The 23,991-nt window shown below is 38.4% G+C and overlaps 1 protein-coding gene across 6 annotated transcripts in view; it reads left to right on the top strand.

The window, feature by feature from the left end:
- The first annotated feature begins 1,072 nt into the window (after positions 1–1,072).
- ART3 (ADP-ribosyltransferase 3 (inactive)) overlaps positions 1,073–23,991 on the top strand; it is a 31,490-nt gene continuing 8,571 nt past the window's right edge. For 3 of the 6 annotated variants that reach the window (XM_055313223.1, XM_055313227.1, XM_055313225.1), the window contains exons 1-8: positions 1,073–1,173; positions 2,359–2,436; positions 8,420–9,131; positions 18,923–18,955; positions 19,890–19,922; positions 21,144–21,173; positions 23,162–23,194; positions 23,785–23,817. In XM_055313223.1, coding sequence (XP_055169198.1) covers positions 2,368–2,436; positions 8,420–9,131; positions 18,923–18,955; positions 19,890–19,922; positions 21,144–21,173; positions 23,162–23,194; positions 23,785–23,817 — 943 coding nt within the window. In that variant the 5' untranslated portion in view covers positions 1,073–1,173; positions 2,359–2,367. The remainder of the gene's footprint in view (positions 1,174–2,358; positions 2,437–8,419; positions 9,132–18,922; positions 18,956–19,889; positions 19,923–21,143; positions 21,174–23,161; positions 23,195–23,784; positions 23,818–23,991) is intronic. The other 3 variants (XM_055313224.1, XM_055313228.1, XM_055313226.1) reach the window with 1 other exon arrangement.

Below are 23,991 nucleotides of genomic sequence, written 5' to 3'. Positions count from 1 at the left end.
GCAGTTTGGGCTGGACAAATCTGTTTTTGACAAGGAGATTCAGATGCTGCTCACAGCTGTGGAAGATAAAAGCCCCCACCTGACCATTTCCCACCTACTCTGGATCAACAGAGAGTACAGGATCAGGGGTTTGCTTACCTAATGGGGAACATCTCAAGTAATCTCACAAAGGCTTCTCAATGGTCACAGTGAGCCTTACTTCTCCTAGCACACCCTGTCCTGTAGACTGTAATACACGGTGGTGGGGGTTGTGATTTCAGGCCTGTCCCTTTACAGTGTCCTAGTGATATGACTATGTATGTACCATTGTGCCTAATCCCCCAGCCCCACCTTTAAAATTCCCATCTTACCTTGCAGTAGTTAGAGGAACACATTAAATGGATAAATACTCTGGGAAAAAAAAAAGTTTCACAGTTTTTTATCCATAGTGAACTCTTAAGTGTTGTTCAGTGTTGCAGTCTATGTATTTACTCTGTGTACCTTACTCAAATGAGAGCTATAGTTGCAGGTATTATGAAATCCTTCCCTTCTTAGTGTCCTCACTGGACTTTTTCTAAAACTCACTTAGATTTTTAACATCTATTTTGGTTAAGTATGCATAGTGATACGTTTTATCAGATCGTGAGTGCTTTTTATTGCTGTTTTACTTGCTTTTGCATCCCAGCAGCTGGCACAGTACCTGAAAAATAGTACGCTGGTTGAGTGAATGGTGATAGTCATCATCATTGCCAGAGATTAACACAGCAAGTCACCTTACCTATGTGAACCATCTAGTTAGGGTAAAGTCTTTGCTTTACTTTGACATCTCAGAGTCAAAGGGTTAGGAATGGGAGGTGATCACTGTCTAAGAAGACTACGACAGGGCTCAGAATTGAACATGCTGTGTGTTAGAGGGAATTGCCGTGGCTTTACAAGCCTCTTGGAGATTTCATGTGTTAACAGCAGTGATTCCAAAGCATGGTGTGGGGGCCAGATATAAATAGCAGAACACAAATGGGGTAATGTGCCACTGCCAAGCTACTGCTGGGGGTGTTTATAAAAAGAAAAGCATTCCCTTCTCAGCTCTCACTGTCAACAACCTCTCATCCTGAAGACACGCTTACAACTGAGAGAGTGGGGGGACAGTTTGAGACCTAGCATCACTTAAACCTCCTCCACAGGCAGAAAAGCCAGGTAAACATTTTGACTTATTTACACTCAGACTATGAAAGTAAAGAATTTTCAAGAAAACCCTGATTCAGAGCTTGCTTGGCAATTACTGCCTCGTGACAGTTATCTGTCAAGTATTACATTTCAAATCTTTTTTAGAAAGTAAAGTTTAACACAAAAGTAGCATTGTAGTTGTATATTTTAGTATCTCTAGTGAAAGAAACTGCTGAGTAAAGATGGGAATGTGGAGCCCAAAAGGGAACTCTTCCTTTGCACTGTGCTGTCCCGAAAGGGAACTCTTCCTTTGCACTGTGCTGTTCATTCTTATTTGCAGATGCCAGAATATGATGATTGGTAGGATAAAGTAGATTTCAGTTCCAGTAATGTCAACTTTGTTGTAGGTATGTGGAAGGAACCAACCTTTAATTGAATCTGTTAATGGCTGTGGGACAGCTTCAGCTCTTGAGGGCCTCTTAACCTCCTTTCAGTCTCCTAAATATTGGGACAAGTATTGGACCTTTGTCCAATAGAGTCATACAATCTTATTAGAATTACTGCCTACCCATTTTTTTCTTATTTTCATTCCTGCCATCAGAAATGTATGCAAGACACTTGTTTTATTCTTGGGCTTCTCTTGAATGTGAATATTTGGGGGATGGAGCACCTTTGGTTAACCCTCTGGTTAGAACCACTAGCTGGTCTCATCATTCCCTCCATCCTATCCAGATGGGTGTGACTTAGTTTGCAAAAAAAGATAAAAGAATGAATTATGTGCATGGACAATAATTACTGAAGAATTTTTGGAAACTGGGAGCTAGGAGACCACCAGTCTGAAATGGTTGGTTTTTAATTTGTGTTATTTTATGTGTATGCTGAGGAGAAATTTAGAGATAGAAGGAAAATGTGATTCCCAGTGACTCTCTGTGGTGGGAGGGACAACATGGCTGGAGGAGAATGGAATTGGACAGATTGAATCTTGACAAATTTGCTGAAGTTCTCTGAGCTTTTGTTTCCCTATCTGTAGTATGAGGGTGTTAGATTACCAGATAAAATCTAATGGCCCTTGGAAATTTATTGATAATCACTTCCTGACCATCATGATACCCACTCTCACTCTGAATGAAAATACATATAGTGTGTCATCCTGCTCTACTTCCCTAAACTACTTTTTTAAGACTGCTAAATTGGAATTTCTTCATTTTAATTTAGAAGAGAAAAATGAAGACAGGACATTTTGTTATGGTCACCATGCTGCTGGCAGCTATGATTCTAATGGACGTTTTCCAGGTAATGTTGGGAATGGGAAGTATGTAGTCATTGGAATGGGAACTCTTGATATAATGTTGCCTGAGGCATCTGTGTGGGTTGATGTTGGAAATGAGAGCAGATAAAATAGACTAGATAAATTACTTTTATAGAAGTAGTTTTTATCTTTTCATTTTACACATTAGAGACAGGCTAACTGTAGAAAGTTGAAAAAATTAAAATTAAGCAAACAGAGGAAAGTAAAAATCATCCACAGTCCCTCCACTCAGAGGGAAAGACTTAATCTGTTAGTGTATAGTTTCCTTGGCTTTTTTCTGTGTGTGTGTGTGTGTGTGCAGTTTAGAAAAATGGGTTCACACTGTCCAAAGTATGTTTTTTACTTTGCTTTTTAAGTTACTTCTGTACCATAAATGTCTATATTTTTAAGTATTCTTAAAATACGTATTTTATCCAAATAATAAAACACTGCAGTGTTCGGTATGTGTATTTAATTGAACTATATAATGACCATTTTCTCATATCCAGTGTTCTTTTTTTTCTGATAAAACTTTTATGATTTTATTTTTTATGATTGAATCTTTAAACTTTGTGACATATTTTTATGTAAAATATGAGCCAGGTATCTCATTTGATTTCTTTCCCCACAATGTTAAGTGTCACTTGACTACTGAATATTTGTCCACTGATTTGAAGTGCCTTCTTTGAAATATGTTAAGTTCTTAAAATTGTATTTTTGAATTTAATATTCTGACCCCTTGTCTGTGGAATCATTGCGTATTCTGTTGCCTGTACTATAGTATGATTTTTTTAAAAAGATTTTATTTATTCACAAGAGACACAGAGAGAGGCAGAGACACAAGCAGAGGGAGAAGCAGGCTCCCCATGGGAAGCCTGATAACAAGACTCGATCCCAAGAGCCTGGGATCGTGACCTCAGCCAAAGGCAGACACTCAACCACTGAGCCACCCAGGCATCCCTGCAGGATGATTTTTAAAAATGAGGTATGGTTCACATGTCATAAAGAAAAAATCACCATTTTAAAGTATATGATTCAGTGGTTTTCATAAATTCACTGTGTTGTACAACCATCACCACTGTTCATTACAGAACATTCCCATCACCCCCAAAAGAAGCCCTGTAGCTATCAGCAGTCAGTCCCAATTCCCTCTTCCCTGCATCCCATGGCAACCATTTTTTTAAAGAGATTTTATTTATTTGTTCATGAGAAACACAGAGAGGCAGAGACACGGGCAGAGGGAGAAGTAGGAAGCCCTATGTGGGACTCGATCCCAGAACCCCAGGATCATGCCCTGAGCCAAAGGCAGATACTCAAACACTGAGCCACCCAGGCGTCCCTCCCCTACCAACCATTAATCTACTTCCTATTTCAATGGATTTGTGTATTCTAGATATTTCACTTGAATGGAACCATACCGTATCTGACCCTTTGTGTGGCTTCTTTCACTTAGTGTATTGTTTACAAGGTTCAACCATGTTGTAGCATATACTAGTGTACTTCATTACTTATTAGAGCTGAATAATATTCCATTATATGGTTATGCCACATTTTATTTATCCATTTATTAATTTTCTTTAAAGATTTTATTTGAGAGAGAGAGAAAGAGCATGAACAGAAGGCAGGCAGAGGGAGAAAGGAAGCAGACTTCCTGCTGAGCAGGGAGCTTGATGCAGGGTTCAATCCCAGGACCCCTAGATCATGACCAGAGCAGACTGAGGCAGATACTAAACCGACTGAACCACCCAGGCACCCCTATCCATTTATAGATTGATGGACATTTGGATTCTCACTTTTTTCAAAGGAATGAATAATCCTGCTCTGAACTTTCATGTACAGATTATTATGTGAACATGTTTTCAGTTCTCTTGGGTATATACCTAATTTCTGTTATGTGGTAACTTTATGTTTTAATATTGGAGGAACTTCCAAACTGTATTCCATAGGGGCTACGCCATTTTATATTCGCACTAGCAATGTATGAGGGTTCAGTTTCTCTACATCCTTGCCAACACTTACTTTCCTTTTTTCCCCTTATGATTATAGCCATTGTAATGGGTGTGAAGTGATATCTCAGTGTGGTTTTGATATGCATTTTACATTATGCATATCAAAGTATTTTGTAACATAATTTTCATGTATGTTCTTTGAATGTTCCATTATTTGTTTAACCAATATATTTTCATGAACATTCAGATAATTTCACATTTTTTGGTAATATTTTTGTAATAAATTTTTAATAATTAAATTTCTTTAGTATTGGCTTTTGTTTCAGTGGATAAAACAGAGGATGAAAATATAATCAGTGTTTTCCCCTAGCCTTTTGGACAGTCCCTTAATATCCATTCAGTTTTCACTGAATGGTGGTGGCATTTGTGAACTTTTTCACTGCTCAAGGCACTCACTGTACAGAACACACAATCAGCTGTGGCTTTGGGCCAGAAAGACTGGATGCCTAAAATTAGACTGGTGGAGACTGGTTAGAGGCATAGGGAAAAGATAGGAATATGCTGGATAGGATATGATGTGACTGTGATATGATGTGACTCAGATATGATGTGAGGAATGTGGGAGGTGGTTTCAGAGTGTTATGTCTTATAATACCTTGAAGTCTGGAAGATGAATCAGGTATCATTGGCCAAGATACACCATGGTACATTCTGTGCTGCAGAGGAAAGTGCATTTCTTGGCTAGGAAATGACAATGATTTAATCTCCTGAAGCTCAGATTCCCATTTCAGGAAACTGACCTACAAACCCAGGAGTTCAGGGGTCTCAGTGACTTCCCCAGCAGAATATTCTGTGACTGGTAGTAAAGATAGTTTCTCATGCTGGCACAGTTTCTACATTTGTTAGAATGATGTTATGAATCGTCTGTCCAAGCTTTCATAATAGTTGTTAGGAGGAGAAAATTAGTCTTTTGGAAGTGCCACATAAATCTCAATGAACTTTATCATTGGACATTTTGTTTAAGAAGATAGACTCTGGGGCCAGATTGCCTGTCTTCAAATCTTGATTTCAGACAAGTTACTTAGTCTGTCTTAGTTTGCTCATCCTTAAAAAAAGGGACTAATATTATTTACCACACAGAGTTGCCACGGGGATTAAATGAATTCATTAATATATAGAAACACTTAGCACTTAGCATACAGAAGACACCCTGGAGAAGTTTGTTAGTTCTCAGTGATGCAATGGCCACAAGAGGGTGACTGAGAAGAAGATACCTAGGAAAACTAAAAAATGAATAGATGATGGTGTGTAAGGACCAGGTTGTTGATAGCTGTTGTAGGCAGTAGGATAAGTTTGGTCTTAGACTATTAACAGTTGATAAGTTTGGTCTAAGACTATTAACAGTTGAAAAGTCTTTGTGCAATTCAAATGAACTTAGTAAGTAGACAGTTGATGATACAGGTCTGGCACTTACAAGGTCAGGTCAGAGGTATTTAGATAATTGATCTTATGGACATGTATATAATTGCCTAAGGGCAGAGTTGAAAGTTAAAAAATAAGAAGCCTTTAGAAACTCCACCACTTAATGGCCAGGAGAGTATGTTGCATCTTCAAAGGAACCTAAGAGATGTTCCCCTTAGCAAGAGCTGTTTGAGTGGAGGAATGTATGTCGCAAGCTGATTGGAGAGGATTGAATAGGAGTAGAAATGAAATGGAGATAGGAAGGTGGATGTTTCTTTCAAGAAGGTTGTGAGGGGGAGAAGAAAGGAAGCAGATAGTTATCCTGGGATACTTACTTTGCTTTTTTAAGTTGATTTTCTCTCCCTGCTTCTCTCTCCCTGCCACACACAATGTCACTCACACACACACACTTTTTAAGAATCATTCATGCAGGGGAAAAAACAATCATTCACGCAGAGGCTGGAACTCTACCAGCTACTGGCTAATAATTTATAGTTTCCAGCTGAGGTCTCTTGCTTAGGTAGCAGCTTATGCAGCCAATGTACAATTACAAGTATAAAATAGTGGAAAGAGAAAGCAGTGAAGGCATTGTCCTTTTATTTGTAGAAACCCTTAAATGGTGTCCCAGGGCAGATTTGCTCATACTGTGTTTTCATCCATAGGCCAGAGTAGAGGGTTCTTATTTTATAGGATTTCTAGTCCTTTAGTGCCCACAGTTCTTGGTCAGCCCACTTCAAAGAATGAGGCAGACCAGACTAAGAGTGGTGGACAGCAAAGCAAAGTTTATTGAGTGGTAGTACAAAGCTCCTGAAAAAGGAGGAGACCCAAGAGGGTTGTCACCAGAGTTTCTAAGTCTGGAGGCTTATATGAGCTTGTTAGCCGCTGTTTTAATGTGATTGATCCTCCCAGTGCCTGTCATCCAATCAGGTTTTTGTCATCTATTATGTGGGAAAGGGTGGCCAGCTCCTTCCAGGGTGCTGTAAAATCCTTTTAAGGGTAGTTTTCTTTGGGGTGGAGGGAGAGGCTTGTCCCTGCCTGCCTTTCTTCTGACTATCCTTCATTAATTTATTTCACTTTAATATTTTGTTTGGAATTCAAAAGGTAAATGTGACACAGATCCTGCTCTTGAGGAGCTTACAGTATAATACATGCATTCCTATCATGGAATAATGAAGATAACCACAGCATGTTGAAGGCTTAATAGGTGGTAGGCAGTGTGGGTAAGGGCTTTGCATATATTCATTTTATCATTAGTTCTTTACAATAGTCCTGCAATTAAGATATTATTTCCTGTATCCTTATTTTTAGATGAAAAAATTGAAGCTCAGAAATGTAAAGTAACTTTCTCATATCTAATTAGTATCTAGTTATGGAATTCGAACCCAGATCTGTCTGGCTCCAAGCTAGTGCTGATTATATATTACACAACCATATGTATATGTGTGTGTATATGTGTATATATATATATATATATATATATATAATTTAAAGATACATTAGGCCTTTCTCGTATGTAACAGAAACAAAATTCAAACTAGCTCAAGCAAATAGGGAATTTATTGATTCTTATGACTGAGGTAGAATATAGTCTTCAGGTACAGCTAGACCCATGGCCTTAACTGATGTCATCAGCGCCTTGTCTCTTGTCTCTCTCCCTTTCAGCTCTGGAAGCCTTCCTTTGTTGGCTTTGTTTACAGATAGGATTCTCCATGGAACTAAAAGGATAACTGTTGGCTGCCCCAAGCCAATATTACTGTCAGAGCTTATGGTTGTAGAGGAAGAAAGCTTTATTCCTCTCCCCTGGGAGAGCTCTTGTTTTTAAACCTGCATCACTGGGGCACCTGGGTGGCTCATCAGCATCTGATTCTTGATTTCAGCTCAGGTCATGATCTCAGAGTTGTTAGATTGAGCCCTGCATGGGGCTCTCTCCTCTCCCAAGTGTGGAGCCTGCCTAAGATTGTTTTTCTCCCTCTCCCTATACTCCTCTTTCCCCACCTCCATCCCTGCTCACATGCTCTCTTGCACTTGCTCTCTCTCCACTCAAAAAAGCCCTGTGTCATTGCTTTTCATTGCCGTGGATGGTGCAGAATCAATACCCAAACCACATGGACAAGGGTGGGTGAATCCTCAAAGAAAAAGAAATAATACTTACCATTATGCATTTATCATGTACAATATTTCACAGGATATTTCAGATTCATTGAGCAGTCTTAAGGGGTTGAAAAAATTAGATAAGAATATTGTTCAGAGTTCCAGGGACTGCCACCCATTTCTTCAATTTCACGCTCCTTTCCTCTGCACCATAAAGTTCACATGAATGAGTTACAGTCATAATCATTCCCATACTTCTCACTGCTAACATTTGCTATTCCATACAAAAAGGTCACAGCTGAGAAAAGTTATCAGTAACAGTGGAATATACTTCCTACATAAAAATCATGTCCAAAGTTGGTTCTAAGCAAGGAAGAGTTTCTAGGCAGGGCATGAGAGGGTGGGGACAGTAAGGTAGAGAAAATGATATATACCAAATATCTTATTTCAAGAGTATTAATAATTTCCTTTTCCTTTTCTTTTCAAGATGAAGGCTGAAATGTTAAACATGGCAGATAATGCATTTGATGATGAATACCTGAAATGCACTGACAGGATGGAAGTCAAATATGTTCCCCAACTGCTGAAGGAGGAGAAAGCAAGCCATCAGCTCTTGAAGAACGTGTGGGAAAATGCAGAAGCCAAATGGAAAGCCCAGAAGACTCACATCTTTCTCCCTATGAGTTTTAAAGATAACCATGGAATAGCACTGATGGCATATGTTTCTGAAGCTCAAAGACAGACTCCTTTTTACCATATGTTCAGTGAAGCTGTGAAGACGGCAGGCCTATCTCGAAAAGATTATATCTATGACTTCCAGTTCAAAGCTTTTCATTTTTATCTGACAAAAGCCCTTCAGTTGCTGAGACGACCTTGTGAGGACAGTTATAAAAATGCGGTGTATAGTATAAGCCAGGATACCTCATTTGCATTTGGAGGGCTAAATCAAGCCAGATTTGGCCATTTCACCTTGGCATATTCAGTCAAACCTCAAGCTGCTGATGACCAACACATTCTGTTAACCATCCACACGTGCTTTGGTGTTGCCATTGAAAATTTTTTTGATAAAGAAAGTGAAAGAATTATTTTAATACCTCTGAATGAGATTTTTAATGTGTCACAGGATGGGGCCAGCAATAACTTTATCCTTCAAAGCACAAACAAGACCTGCAGCCATTATGAGTGTGCATTTCTAGGTGGTAAGTATCTCTGTTCTGTCTCTGCTTATCTGAAGGGAAGGAGTGGGATTCTTAGGCCCAGGGGAAGGTCAGGAAAGAAACTGACAGATATTTGAAAGAAAAAACGACATTGATGACGTTAGCTTTCTTCATATCATTTAGGGTTTTTTTTCCTGTAATTTAATTTTGTCAGAATAATACATTTATAGCATTTTGGAACATTAAAGAAAGAAAATACTACAGGGCAGTGTTCTCAACTGGGCAATTTTGCCCTGCAAGGTCATTTGGCAGTAACTAGAATTTATAATTGTCGCAGTTGTACTTAGTTGCCATGACTAGTATCTAATGGGTAGAGGCCAAGGACACTGCTAAACAAAAGGCACAGAAACAGCCCCCACAACAAAGAAGTACCTGGCCCATAACTTTACTTATAAGGCTTACAATGAAAAATAGCAACTCCCTGCCCAACTGCTCTCTATCCTCAATTTTCACTCCTTGGTGGCATTCATTTTTAGTTTTTCAGCTAGTTTTTTAGTAACATGCTTCATGTTATTTCTTGATTTGAAATTTTTAGATGTCATCAGTTATATCATCAGTAACTCAGACTCTCTTGTCTCTCTGTTCCACCAGTCTTAGCATGTTGGGTTTATTGATTCATGTTTGCATTGTGACTATTGGAGCTGCAGGTATCAATCCATGTTCAAGAAAAAGGGAAGTAGCATGGCAACTATATCTATTTGATCAGGAAAGTAAAAGCTTTCCCAGAAACTCCTAGTAGATTTCTGATTACATATCATTGACCGGAACTTGATAATCTATAGCTTGAAGAAGAAAGCTTGAAAAGGGGGTAATTAGCTTGTCCAACCTCTCTAGTGTAGACAAGGAGAAGGGAGTTAGAAATAGCTGTCATGTCAGTAAACCAAATCTACCTGATAACCACCACCCTATGTTCTTCCTTAGTATTTGTGCATTTCCACCTTCTCAATCTCCCAGTGTAATAACGACTGGTACCTTTTTACTTATTTATTTTTTTAAGATTTTATTTATTTATTAGAGAGAGCATGAGCAGGGGTAAGGGGCAGAGGGAGAGGGAGCAGCAGACTTCCCACTGAGGAGGGAGCCTGATGTGGGGCTCCATCCCAGGACCCTAGGATCATGACCTTGAGCCAAAGGCAGACGCTTAACTGACTGAGCCACCTGGGTACCCCAAGACTGGTACCTTTTTAAATATCTCTTTTACCCCAGGATTATTAGTTATATGAGTTTTTTGTTTCCTTAGTTTTTTTTTATATCCCGTCAGTAATTCATCCCCAAATCCTGAGAAATATAAATCTCCTCTTAGTACATTTAGACATATCAGATACTCTCTTTTTCTTCTTCTTCTTCTTCTTCTTCTTCTTCTTCTTCTTCTTCTTCTTCTTCTTCTTCTTCTTCTTTTTTGTTAACAGAATAGACTCCTTCTGAATTCCCCCATCATACTGCTCTATGATATACTTTATAGGCCAGCTGAATATCCTAAAATCTCTCCTCACAACTGTAGAAACTTTCTTTTGTTTCTTCCCTGTGAAGAATCCACTATATCTTGAATTTTCTTCTCTTTCTTGAATTATTCCTTTGTTTGGCAGAGATAATGGGTTCTCTAAAAGTTTTTTTGAGAAAAGAGACATCGAGGGAAATTTTTAAGACTTTGCATGTCTGAAAGATCTACTTGTAGGCTTGAATAATAGTTTACATAGATTCATATTTTTGTTTTAGAAATCATTTTCCTTGGAATTTTGGAGATATTCCTCCATCGTCTTCTGATTTCTGATGCTGCTGTTGAAGAAAAATGTGAAGCCATTCTGATTACTAAAACTTTGAATTAGACCTTATATTTTCCTCTGGGTGGTTTTAGAATTTTTCTTTATCCCCAACATTCTGAAATGATATGATATTGTGGCTTGGTGTATATGAGTGAAAGAATACCAAAACCCTTTCCCCTTCTTCCTATGAAAATGGCCTCTTGTTGATCTAGCACTGTCTCTCTGTAATCTACTGAAGGTAGTTTCCTTGTACTGAGCTATCATTTTGGGAGCTAACGAACAGCTCTGGATTGCTATGAGGACTTGTGTTGAAGGGATATATCTGATGCTGCCCTTCTGCTAAATAGTGTGCTGTGTTCCTTGCCTTGCATTCCTTTGCAAAATTGAGTAAACTGGTGAGAGAAGAACCTTTTTGGGTCTTATGAATGTGACTGTCTAACTGAACCCAAAACCAGAGCTACTGATGAAGCAGAGTGAGTATTGCAATATGACCTCAGAAGTGGGATAGACTTTTAGACCTTGACTCATTATAACCAAGGCACTATGAAATTAAAAAGAACAGGTAGAGAAATGCTGGTGAGACAGCATGCCTGGGTGGGGGGCTGATCCACTTATGATTTAGTGGCAGAAGTGTTGTGGCAGCAGCGCTTCAGGCACAAAATTTAGGGAAGGTCCTTACTCTCAGAGTCATACACTTGTACCATCTGCAAAATTGCATGATTTTAAGAGTGAGTGCCTTTATAAATTTTGCCCTCATAGGCACCTCATTTGCCTTACCGCAGTTCTGGATCTGAGTTGCAAGTAAATGAAACTGTTCACCTTGAGAGGGCAGATGAGGACTGGAGTGAATAAATTTGTATTGAGAGGAAAAGTGCCCATTCTCCTCACCAACCATATAGTGGACCTGACCAAAATCCAAGCCGGTTAGAGTTGGCTTATACAGCTGTGGGAGCTGATCATGGACATGCATCTCTTCCCAGTTTCTCATATATTGCAGTAGCTTGAAATTGGCCATGGTTGAGAGCTTAACCATGGAAATCAGTGAACACTACAAATCAGGACCCCACCACCCACCACAGAACCTGTTCAACTAAACTAGGACATCACAGTCAGAAACCAAGTTGAAGATGGGCTGACAAAATGATCCCACTTTGGTGCTCCCAGTGCATTCAGCTAAATGCCATTTGTGGAGGCATTGGTTATGCAAAAACCCTGGCTGCAGTCGCTATCGGCTTGAAATCAATCACTGGGTGATAGACAAAAGGTGATACTGAAACCCACAGAGTTGTTGTGAGTGGAATTACGAACAAATGGGGTGGAGCCATTGGGTTGATTCAGAATGAGCCAGGGCGCACAGATCAGCATGAGGAAGTGCAGTATGAATTCATGTGAGGAAGGCAGGAGAGGAAGATGCACACCACTGTGGGGCCTGCCCACAGGGGCAGGCAAAGGCTATACAGCAAGTTAATGTTCAAACCACAAGGGGAGACCTTTGTGGAGGCTCACATGCACTGTTCTTTTGGGTAGCTCTGACAAAGTCCACTGCAATTGTGTTGATTTAGTGCCAAACTGGAATCTAACCAATGTTCTCTGTTGCCATCTAGAGACAACTATTGGGATCTCAGGGGCAAAAACAATGCTAGTGTTTTCAACACTATGAAGGATAATAGGCAGGGGTTTTAAAAACTCAAGCTAGGAGGATATAATCAGAACCTTGTTACATTGTGACTGAATATAACTCTGGATGAGAAAATAGTCGTGTCTAAATGGGATAAAAAATTATACAAAATTTAGCACTAACACAGGCCTGTGTTGTTTTAAACTTGCTTATGATTTTTCCAAGATAACTAATTTTTTTAAGGCCCACAATAAATTTTTATCTAAAAAAAAATAGATCAGTTTTTTAGGAATTGGAGAAAACATCAATGTCCCATTAGATAATACAGTTTCCTGGTGGTCAAAAATACTGATTTTGGTATTAATCCAAGATTATGTCAGTGAACTGTGAGTCCATGACAACAATACCCTTTCTCCTTCCTCATGGGAAAATTACTACCAGTTTGCGTTCTTCTATACAGTTTTTCTAGAAAACTTGGTTAAATGTGGAATGTCAGTGGTGTAGTCAGGCTATGTATGTTATTTTTTAAAAATGACCCCATTTGGAAAACTACCTGGATTGGGAAGACTATAGATGAATTGTAATACCTGGTGGAAAACCATAGCTTTGGGATTCCCTGTCTCTTAGAGTGCAGATTAAGGTTTTATTGGAAGAAAATTTGGAGAAATAGTAGAGTATACATCATACTCTGAACTCTATTTTATGAACAGGGTGGGCATAGATCATCTGGCATTTTGGCCAGTGTTCCTATAGAGAGGGGCAAGGCTGTATATATGTAATATGTTCTACATATTAGAGTCATGGGGGAAGGGAATATCAAGACTCTGGCTAGAAAAGTGACCATGTTAGAAAGAAGGAGCACCTGGACTCCAGTGGCTGGTATTACTTTGTTAATCTTACTCAGACATGTTGAGCCCAGTTCTCTATTAAGACATCAAAAGGATAAAGGAAGATAAACCTACAGAGCTATCAAAGATTTAGTTTTTATAAATCTACACCTAGCCCTCGAGGGCTCATTAAACATAAGTATCTTACTGGTTCTAAAGGACGCTCTTTTTTAGGCTTCCTTGGGAGGAGTGAAGTTTCAGTGCTGTTGTCTGAGATTGTCTGGAACTGGGACATCAATAAGATCTCACATAGTTAGAACAGATAGGAAGTGACATATTCATCACCATGAGAAATTCACAGTATGAGTTAACACCTAGAGCAATTGGAAGGCTTTTCAGACTGTTTATCTGTATTTATAGCAAAAGAGAGTACTCTTTACCACTAACTTCCTCTAGACTTTCATCCACCAGACTTGTTCATCCCTATTGTATCAGTCAGGATTCAACCAGAGAAACAGAATCAGTAGAAAATATATAAGAAACATATATCAAGCCAGTAACTACAAGGAATTGGCTTATGTGATTCAGGCTAGCAAGGCAAGTCTGAAATCTGTAGGTCAGGCTTTCAGGAAGGGCAGGCAAGGACTCTTGGACATGAGCTAAAGCTGCTGTCTATAGGCAGAATTTCTTCTGGGAAGCCTCAGTCTCTTAAGGTCTTTCAGCTGATTTAATCAGGCCCACCAGATAATCATGGCTGTCTTTTTTACTTAAAGTTAACTTATCATAGACTTTAATCACATCTACAAAATACTTTCAAGGCAACAATTAGATTAGTGTTTTACTGGATAACAGAAGACTGTATCCTAGACATCTGACACATAAATAAAACTGACCCTCATATCTATATTAGTTATCCATCACTGCATAACAAATTACTCCAGAATTTAGTGGCTTAAAACAACATTTATTATTTCACAGTTACCTTGGGTCAGGAATTTGGGTGTAGTATATCTAAGTCTTTTGGCTCTTACTGTCTCACAAGGCTGCAGTCATCATAAGACTTGACTGGGAAAGATCTGCTTCCCAATTCACTTATTGGCAAGATCCAGCTGCTTATAGGTTGTTAACTAAGACCTCAGTTCTTCATGAACTGTTGACCAGAGACCTCTCTTGTTTCTAGCCACATGGGCCTCTTCATAGAGTATCTCAAAACATGGCAGCTTGCTTCATCAGAGTAAAAAAGAGAACGAGCAAGAAAGAAAACCAGTAAATCATAGCCTTTCGCAACCTAATCACAGAAGTAATATCACCAATGCTATATTCTCTTTGCTAGAAGTAAGTCACTAGTTCAGTACACACTCAGAAAGAGAGGATTATCTAAGGATGTGAATACCAGGAAGCAGGGTCATTGGGAATGATGTCAGAAGCTGCCTACCATAATACCAACCCATTATGTGCTGTCACTTCCTCTTGGGATGATCCGGATTGGCTGTCCTTTTTCCATAATGATTAGTTCATAGTGACCTCTCTGGCAAGGAGATTAGCTGCAGAACCACTGGAAGCAAAGTTAGCCTCCAGTTTCATGTACTGGTGTTTTTGATCTAATCAATATGAACCATTTGTCGTTTTACTGAAATCATATGAAATATATATTTATCTACTGAAGTAAAAGCAGATATTATATAAATGTCCATCCACTAAGGTCAGAACAAGCAAACCTACACAAAAAGGTGGAGAGCATACCATTCCTCCAATTCACCTCATTCTTCAACACCTAATTCCTTGGTACTTAGGAACTCAGCCAAGATAGAGGTTAGCATGGTTGTATGCAACTTATAAATAGCTGAGACAGCCAGTCAGTTCTGGAGAGATTGTTATGGGGAGGCTGATGGAATTTTTTATTGGAAGTCCTAATACTTTATAAATGATTTCCTTACTGTGGTAGATTTGCTTACAGAGCCAGAAGCTGTAGTAAAGACAATGGCTACATTGTGCTTGATTTGCTTTGTCAGTCTCTAGATGTGTTTCTTTTTCTCTTTCTCTCTCTCTCTCTTTTTTTTTTAAGATTCTATTTATTTATTTGAGAGAGTGAGCACAAGTGGAGTGAGGGTCAGAGGGAGAAGCAGACTTCCTGCTGAGTGAGGAGCCCAATGCAGGGCTTGATCCAGTCCCTGAGCCAAAGGCAAACTCTAGATCAACCAGGCCACCCAGGCTCCCCCAGATGCCTTTCTTAAGATATATTCACTGCATATGAACATGTATGTGTGTAGTATAAGTATTGACTTCATGAGTTGTGTTAGCTGTGTTTGTTTCCATAGAGAGGACTACATATGATTTTATCTTTGGCAATGGAGTTCTGAGTGTCTCTACAGCCTAGACCATTAGTGTTGGCACTGGTAGATGTCAGTCAGCCCCAAGGTGGTACACTCCTTGCCAGAATCACCATTTGAAGTTCTGCTCTTCACAAGATCAGCCAAGGCAGTGAACAAATTATTATTACAATGGATGGATGCAGCATTCTATTGGAGTTGCCCAAACTGCAGGCAGGCTGGTTTAATAGAAAACTGTGCTGTCTTTTCAGGTGCAAGTCTTGTAGGTAAGGCCCCTATTGAGCCAGTAGTTTGGATAAAATAGTAAATAAGGCTTTTTAAAGATATTTTTTTAAATATTCCATTCTTAACCTCAGTAATTTGCTAATGGAATGTATGTGCGTATTGGACACTGTTCAGCGTCTCAAACCTTGGAATCAGATTATATACCACACTTATTTGCTGACCCACATTGATTTTCACATATATTTGCTTTTTATCACAATTACTGAAAACCCAACTATGCAAATACATGATATCAAACAGAATGTTACATGGTGTAACTTTGAAACTGCGTTCTACTTCAAGCTAGTAGTTCATGCTGTGTCTGATAGATACCAAGTACATCCATGTTTGTCCCAAAATTTTAAAACACCCCTTGGTATTTTGTGAATTTCTACCAGTATTTGGGAACTGCAGGTCTAATAAATGGACAGGTACCTGTTTGTGAAAGTGGTTAAGGCCTTAGTAGCTGGGTTTGGTTCTTAATTACAAGTAAAATTTCCATGCAACAATGGAACTTTTGGGGTTTTATCCTACCTAGGGACTTAAGTTCAGAGAGAACCATTGCATGATAACATAGGGGGTTGAAGAGTCTTTTAGTGAGACAGTCTGTTTCAGTCCCAGTAACAGGCTAGCAGTAGCAGCCCTGCAAAGGGAGAAATTGCTTGTTTGCAGAAACCCAGTGATCAACAAATACTGCCTTAGTCTTGTTGCTGGAAATTCCAGCCAGCAGTAGGTTTGGTTACAGACATATGTAATTTATTGGAATCTGAAGGACACGGGGAATTCCTGAGAAGCCCTTATTACTCTTATCTGGACTGTTTCTAAGTCTTGTTACTGTACAGTTAACTGCTAAAATGACAACTTACATGGTTTTCTGGTCTACTCTTGTTTCTACTACTCTTGTTCCTGTGGGTTCTTTTTCTGGCCTCAGGTGAGTTTACTCACACATATAAATTGATCAATATTTTGCTCAGTACTTGAGGGAAACCCTTTGAGATCTCTGAAGCTATCTATGCAGCTACCTTCTCTTTAGTACGCTGTAAAATCAAATTATTTGGGTAATTTCTTTGTGGAAAAATTTTAAACTATTTGGTGGTTATAATGTCATTTGAGTTTTCTACTTATTCTTGAGTTATTTTTGATAAAGTATGTTTTTCTAGGTATTTATCTTATATTTTGAATTTATTGACCAAAAGCTAGTTGTAACAATCTCATGGGTTTTTTTACACCTCTCAAATCTGTGGTTATTCTTTCATTCATTCCCTATATATTATATTTATGCCTTCTCGTGTATATTTCTGGATCTATTTTAACCCTGCTACTTCTTTAGAAACCCCAAATAGTTTACTTTCTACTGCTGAAACACTAATGGAAAATAAAATCCATAGTCAAATAGGAGAAACGCAGTCTTAAATAAATGGTTCTATATTCAAAATTAAAGGAGATCCATCCTGTACTACTAAGAAGACTACCAAAAATTTCTGTATCAATAGTTCTGGCTAGGGCCCTGGAATTTGCAATTTCGATAACCACCCAGTTGATTCTGAAGTATGTGGTTAGAAGACTACACTTTGAGAAACCTACTCTAATTTTTGGTACCAATGAAAGATGAAGGCTTTAAAAATACCCCAGTGTCTAGTCTCCTGGCTGAATCTATTATACCTATAGCTTTCTTAGCTACACCTTTCCTCACCTTTACCTCATCCTCAACTAAGCCCTCTGAAATGAGGCTTGTACTCATTCATCTCCTGCTAAAGCAATATTTTGTATTAGTCTCTGTACTGTTGTTTTTTGTTTAATTTCTATTTTGGCATCTGAGGTTATCAGCCTCAGGGCACCATCCAGATTCTAATGGACCTCTTAGGGATTCCCCCATTTTAGATGGAGAGATTCATTCTCAGGTAGCTGAATAGGTTAGATTAGATCAGTGAGTTAGCCAGGCATGGAAAAGAGATCATAGGACTTCCAAGGCCTTCCTGTAGTATTCTAGGAAGCCCTCCATGGCTCATGGTGGCACCAAGTCTAAACATCCTAACCACTGTGGGGCAGGCTAGCAGATTTCCTGTTTGTCACATCTCAGAGGATTTACTGCAGTACTGATGACTTTTTCTAGGACATCACTGGTGAGAAGGTCTAAGGCCTTATAAATATATAGTGGTAGATGCCATATTCTTGCATTACAAAAACTGTGGATTTCCTTACATATATAGATCAGTGTTCTGGGACCACCAATCAATGTTCTGGGATAGAACAACTTGTTTCTTTATATGAATGTGAAGGATCTTTCTTTTTATATATCCAAGGATCTTGAAGATCTGATTGAAAATTTTTTTCTCAATGAATAGGAATTATCATAAGGGCACCTTGGTGGCTTAGTTGGGTAAGCATCTGACTTTTGATTTAAGCTCAGGTAATGATCATAGTGTGAGAGATCAAGCCCCATTCAGGCTCCATGTTGAACATGGAGTCTGCTTAAGATTCTCCCTCTCTGTCTGTCCCTCTCCCTGCTCTTGTGCATGCACAGGCTCGCGCTCTCTCTCTCTTAAAAAAAAAAAAAAGAATTGTCATAGTAAAAGGATAGGTTTTCTGTTGAGGACATTTAGTATCCGAAGAGAAAATTAGTTGAACAGCCAGGTAAATTTTTTCCTAATTTTTGCAGACTAATCATAGAATACAATCCTAAAGTGTTAGCTTTGGATGGCCATTTGGAGGTTATTTGAAGCAAATTCCCAGTAAAAGATACAAATAAGGAAACTGAATTCCAGAAACATTTTGTTTTATTAAAGATCATGCTGTTTGTTAGCTATAATGTGAGTACAAAAATGTAATTGTTCTGCGTTTTGAATCCCACTGAATTATGGATCTGATAGGTAGATCTACAGATTAGATTACCAGTAGCCATAAGACCAATTTGAAATCTTTACTAGGGAAGACTGTATCTCATTAATAAAGCCTTATCTTCATGTTTCAGGACTAAGAAATGAAGATTGTGTTGAGAATGTGGGTAAGATATGCTTTTAATTACTGCTGTAATGGGAATGTTAAATTCTCCCAGGTATGGGTCAGAGCCACCCCACCATATTGTCATACTGCAGCCATCATTTTCTCAAGGCTGAGTTGTGCTGCTGCTGCTGCTGCTACTACTGCTACCACCACCACCACCACCACCACCACCACCTTGTCAGGTGGAGGGCCCAGGAATGTCTGCTGCTTGCTTTCCACCCCCAGCCATGCCTATGGCTGTACCCTCAAACACTGCAATTGCCTTGGGCATGCAAGGACTATGCCACTCTCACCCTAGCCTTAAGGACTTTTGAATCCCCCTGCATGATTCGTACGCACAGTGCCAGATTCATATTCTTACATTTTGATATCTTTGGAAATAACATTTGAGAGACTAAAAAGGGAAGGAATAGAGTACATATGGCTGAAAGGGGGAGATACAGAGGACAGAAGTAATGGGGTCTGTCTCAGCTTCTTCAGTGAAAAGTAGGAGGAAGTAATAAAAATAATCTTCCTTAGCAGACCACGGGAAAGATTTCAGAAGATAAACAGGAATTTTAGGTGGAGGAGCATATCCCATAAGCCCATCAGATTTGAACCAAAGTTTCCAGAAAGTGCTTTAGGTTAATGCATGTTTTGGGTGGATCCTTCTGAAGATTTCCTTGTTAAAAAGTTTGAGAATAAAAGTCTGTTTCTAGCTGTGTTTCTGGCAAATTTTTCTTGAATTCTTCATGTAATTAAAATAAATCCATACCCATTTGTTTTTGATATTGAAATTTTATATTTCTCATTACTATATTTTTGGAAGCCAACTCAAATCTTTTTTATTAATAGGCATTTAAAAATAGACTGAAAAAAAATAAAAATAGACTGAACCTGACATTTATGTACATCTGAGCATAGTACTAGGTAATGAAAACATGTTTGTATTTCAGAATATCATCAACTCATCAATGTCTACAACCCTGGTAAGTGTGCTCTGATTTTTAAAAATAATCCTTACGTGGATATTTAGTATTTAGTAGCTCTTTCCTATTTACCAAATTAACTTTTTAGCTGAAGAAAGAATACTTTGCAGATGTGAAGGAGTAACTTGAGAGGTAAGAGAAGTGGAAAAAATTTATTCTAGGGGAAACTTACCTTTTTGCAAATGAGAGGGTTGGCTCTCTGGAGAACTGAATAATATGGAAATAAATATTCCAGGGAGTAGTAAAGTTGGCAGGACCTGAAGGACTAGTTGCTCTTGACAGACCTGAGGGCCTCTTAGTATAGCTCTGTTTTTCATTGTTGAGATTAGCCTGTGTGGCATCACACATCCAGATAAAAGTAGAAAAGCTACTCATTTTCATCTGTTAAATATGCTGATGTTTGCTATCATTTGACTAAAGTATTTGGGTGATTAGATGCTTTCCCTGCTAAGTTTCTTTTTTTTTAATTTTTTATTTATTTATGATAGTCAGAGAGAGAGAGAGAGAGAGAGAGAGGCAGAGACACAGGCAGAGGGAGAAGCAGGCTCCATGCACTGGGAGCCCGACGTGGGATTCGATCCCGGGTCTCCAGGATCGCGCCCTGGGCCAAAGGCAGGCGCCAAACCACTGCGCCACCCAGGGATCCCCCCTGCTAAGTTTCTACTTCAGTGATTTGACTCAAATCACTTTGTTGCATTTAAGTTCCTTATTGTATGTTTGGCCCATGTAGCTACAGTAAGTTTATCTTTACCGAGGAGAGAAAAGCATCTGGTTTTTCCCTAACTATGTAGTTTACCTGATGTTTGGAAGATGCTTCCTGTCCTTATGTGAAGCATTTTGTGCAGCTTCATGTGAAGCTCCTGAGGACTTGCTTTTAGCAACATTTCTTATTGACTCACTGCCGTCAACAAGTTTTACTGGTTATTTCACAGGGACTTCAGCTAACTTTTCAAGACAGATATTTTTTCTAGCTCATTGAGATCCCTAGAAGACTGGCTATATGTGATGATTTTTCTTAATAGAGAGGACCAGAGGAAGGTTGCAGCCCAATTCGGTGCATTTAGACTCTGGCTGACACTTAAATTTAGTAGCTTTAATTTGTTGGACATACCAGGTGGTTCTTTATGGCTATGATATCTGAAAATAGTTTGCCGTAACTATAGTAATTCTCAATTATTTTGTTTTATCATTAAAATGGGTAAGTTTCTTCTTATAACTTAGGTGAGAAAAGTCAGAACCTTGAAGACCCTGGTAAGACATTTTTGTAAACTCTGGGGGTTTTCCTTTGCAATATAGCTCTCTTAGGGATGGAAACACGTAAGTATGGCACGGTAAGGAAAAGTGGGAAGAAGGCAGAACCCATTATAACTTACTAGCTTGGTATAAAGAAGCCCTCCTGAGTTAGACCTCCTTTATAAAGAAGGCACAGCAGCTCTCTCATTTACCTGACTCTATCTTCAAGATGACCCGCAGAGCAGTTAGGGATAAGATACGAGGAACTAGTTCTACAGAGCATATTTTCTGTGCTTGCTTTGGCAGCACATATACTAAAGAGCATATTTTCTGCTTTTATGTTAGCTGTTACGTGGATAGAGGAAGGCAGAGGCATTAAAAAATGGTGTTATCTTTTTCTAAATTAAAATGATCTTGTTTATGTATTTCTGCTTCTAGCAGTCTGAGTAATAGATGCTATTAGCTGTATCCATCTAATTATTTAGTATATTTTGAAGTACAGCTCATTCCTAGGTTTTTGTTGTCGTTTTTTATAATGATATTACTCAAATGACCTCAAGGGTGCTGGGATAGGGACACTCATAAATTAATGGTAAGATAATAAATTGGAAGTTTTCTGAAGGACAATTTGATAGTATATATTACCATATGTATATGTATATACATATTACAAAAATGCCCATACCTTTTAACCTTATCATAACACTTTGAGGTATTTGTACTAAGGAAATAAAGATATGTGGTACAAAACGTTTACTGTGTGTGGTCGCCAAAATTTATAAATAACCTTAGTATCCAACAGTTGGATATTGTTAAATAATATCCATATAATGAAACACTAAACAACTTAAAAATCATATATTTTTAAAAGATTTACTTAACTACATTAGAGACAATGAGAGAGCACATGACACATGTGAGCAGGGGAGGGGAAGAAAGAGAAGCCGACTCTGCTGAGCCAGATGCCCCTAAAAATCACGTTTTTGAAAAATATTTAAAGACACGAGAAAGTGCTTATAATATAGTGGCAAATATAAATGTGATATAAAACATATGGACTGTAATAGCAATTTGTGTAGAAATTTCAAGAAGGGGCACCTGGGTGGCTCAGTTGGTTGACTATCTGACTCTTGATTTCAGCTCAGGTCATGATCTCAGAGTTGTGAGATCAAGTCCCACGTTGGGTTCTGTGCTTAGTCGGAAATCTGTTCTCTCTGTCTGTCTCTCTCAAATAAATCTTAAAAAATGTGAAAAGATACAAACTTCTAGTTATAAGAGAAATCAATAATGGAGATGAAATATATAGTAGGATGAGTATAGTAGTACAGCAGCATGGTACATTTGAAAATTGTTAAGAGAGTAGATCTTGAGAGTCCTTATCACAAGGAAAAAAGCCATAATTTCTTTCTTTAAATGTCTGCATGAGATATTAGATGTTAATTGTGGTGATCATTTCACAATACATGTAAATCAAATCATACTATAAACCTTAAACTTATACAGTACAGTACTATCAATTACATCTCAATAAAGCTGGAAAAATGCTTACAAATGTGTATGCACCTATATATAGCAAAGAAATTGAGAGGAGATATGCCAAAAATATTGAGAATGAGTAGCTCTGAGATCTAAAATTATGAGTAATTTTTAATATTTCATGTGTTTTTCCAAATTACCTGTAATTATAATGCATTATGTAATCAAGAAATTTTATTTTTAATAAATATGACAACTGTAGGTCAGAGTCTTTGGACTGAATCTTAAAAAAAAAAAAAAATCACGAACAGCTGTATTGCTTAATCTAGGAGAGAGCCTGGGTAACTAGCCATAGTTTTTAGCATAGGTCAGACAGACTCCAGTGAGTTAAATGTTTTCCCCTTTTACCCTGTTCCTGCCATCTCTCAAAGCTTTTAGTTTTCCACTGTAAATAGCAATATAAATTCAAGGTTAAATTAATTTTCAAGTTGATGCATTTTTAACTAAACAGTTTCTCTTCTTGTCTTAAGGAATGAAAAACCAAGAGTCCACTGTCTTACCTGGTAAGCGATCTTTTTCCTTACCCTCTGAGACTAGCTACAAGGTTAGGAGGAGACTTAAGGGCTGACTCCTAGGACTAAGGATATTACTGGACATGGAGAGTTTGAGGAAGAAGTTAAGCAAGAGGAGAGGGACTCCATTAATTGAATGCTTTGTATGTTCCCTGCAGTGTGCTAAGCAATTTTATGATTTATTTCCTTTGATTATCACTTAGTACAAACCTACATTAAAAGTATTTCTTTTGCCTAAATAAGTAATTGAAGCTCAAAAGGATTAAGAAGCCTGCCCAATCATAGAGCTAGTAATTATAATGACAATAGAACTAAATCAAGCATGGTCTTAAACTTAGGACTGTTCATTTAAAAGCTTATGTTAGGACTGCCTTATAAAGAGAAGTTTGGAGAGATATGGGCCAGATCATGAAGTTTTTAAAGTGCAGGCTAAGGAGTGGGCTTTGTCAGAGAATGAAGAGCAGTTGAAAAGTGTTTTTGTCGTTACTCTTTTCTTCTTCCTTTTTTTTAGGGGTGGGGGGGAGGTGTAGCCAAAAGAGCATTCACAATGCAAAATAACTAATACTCCTTTCTGTTTTGAGGTATGATGAGCCATGAACCCACCCAAATACCTGGTAAGACAGCTTTCTTTTTTACTCTCTGGGCCCAAGTATGAGGTAAGATTAATTCCCCCAGGCATTAAAGAATATATTGTCATGAGACTATACATTAACATTTCCCTTACAGCTGCCTGTTAGCCATTCTACAAAGATTTAGCTGGGGAAGAGAGTAGAGAGGAAAAAAGTGTC

This window comes from Nyctereutes procyonoides, unplaced genomic scaffold, assembly GCF_905146905.1.
Source record: "Nyctereutes procyonoides isolate TBG_1078 unplaced genomic scaffold, NYPRO_anot_genome, whole genome shotgun sequence".
In the NCBI taxonomy this organism is placed as follows: Eukaryota; Metazoa; Chordata; class Mammalia; order Carnivora; family Canidae; genus Nyctereutes; species Nyctereutes procyonoides.
This window is presented reverse-complemented; position numbering and strand designations above follow the sequence as displayed.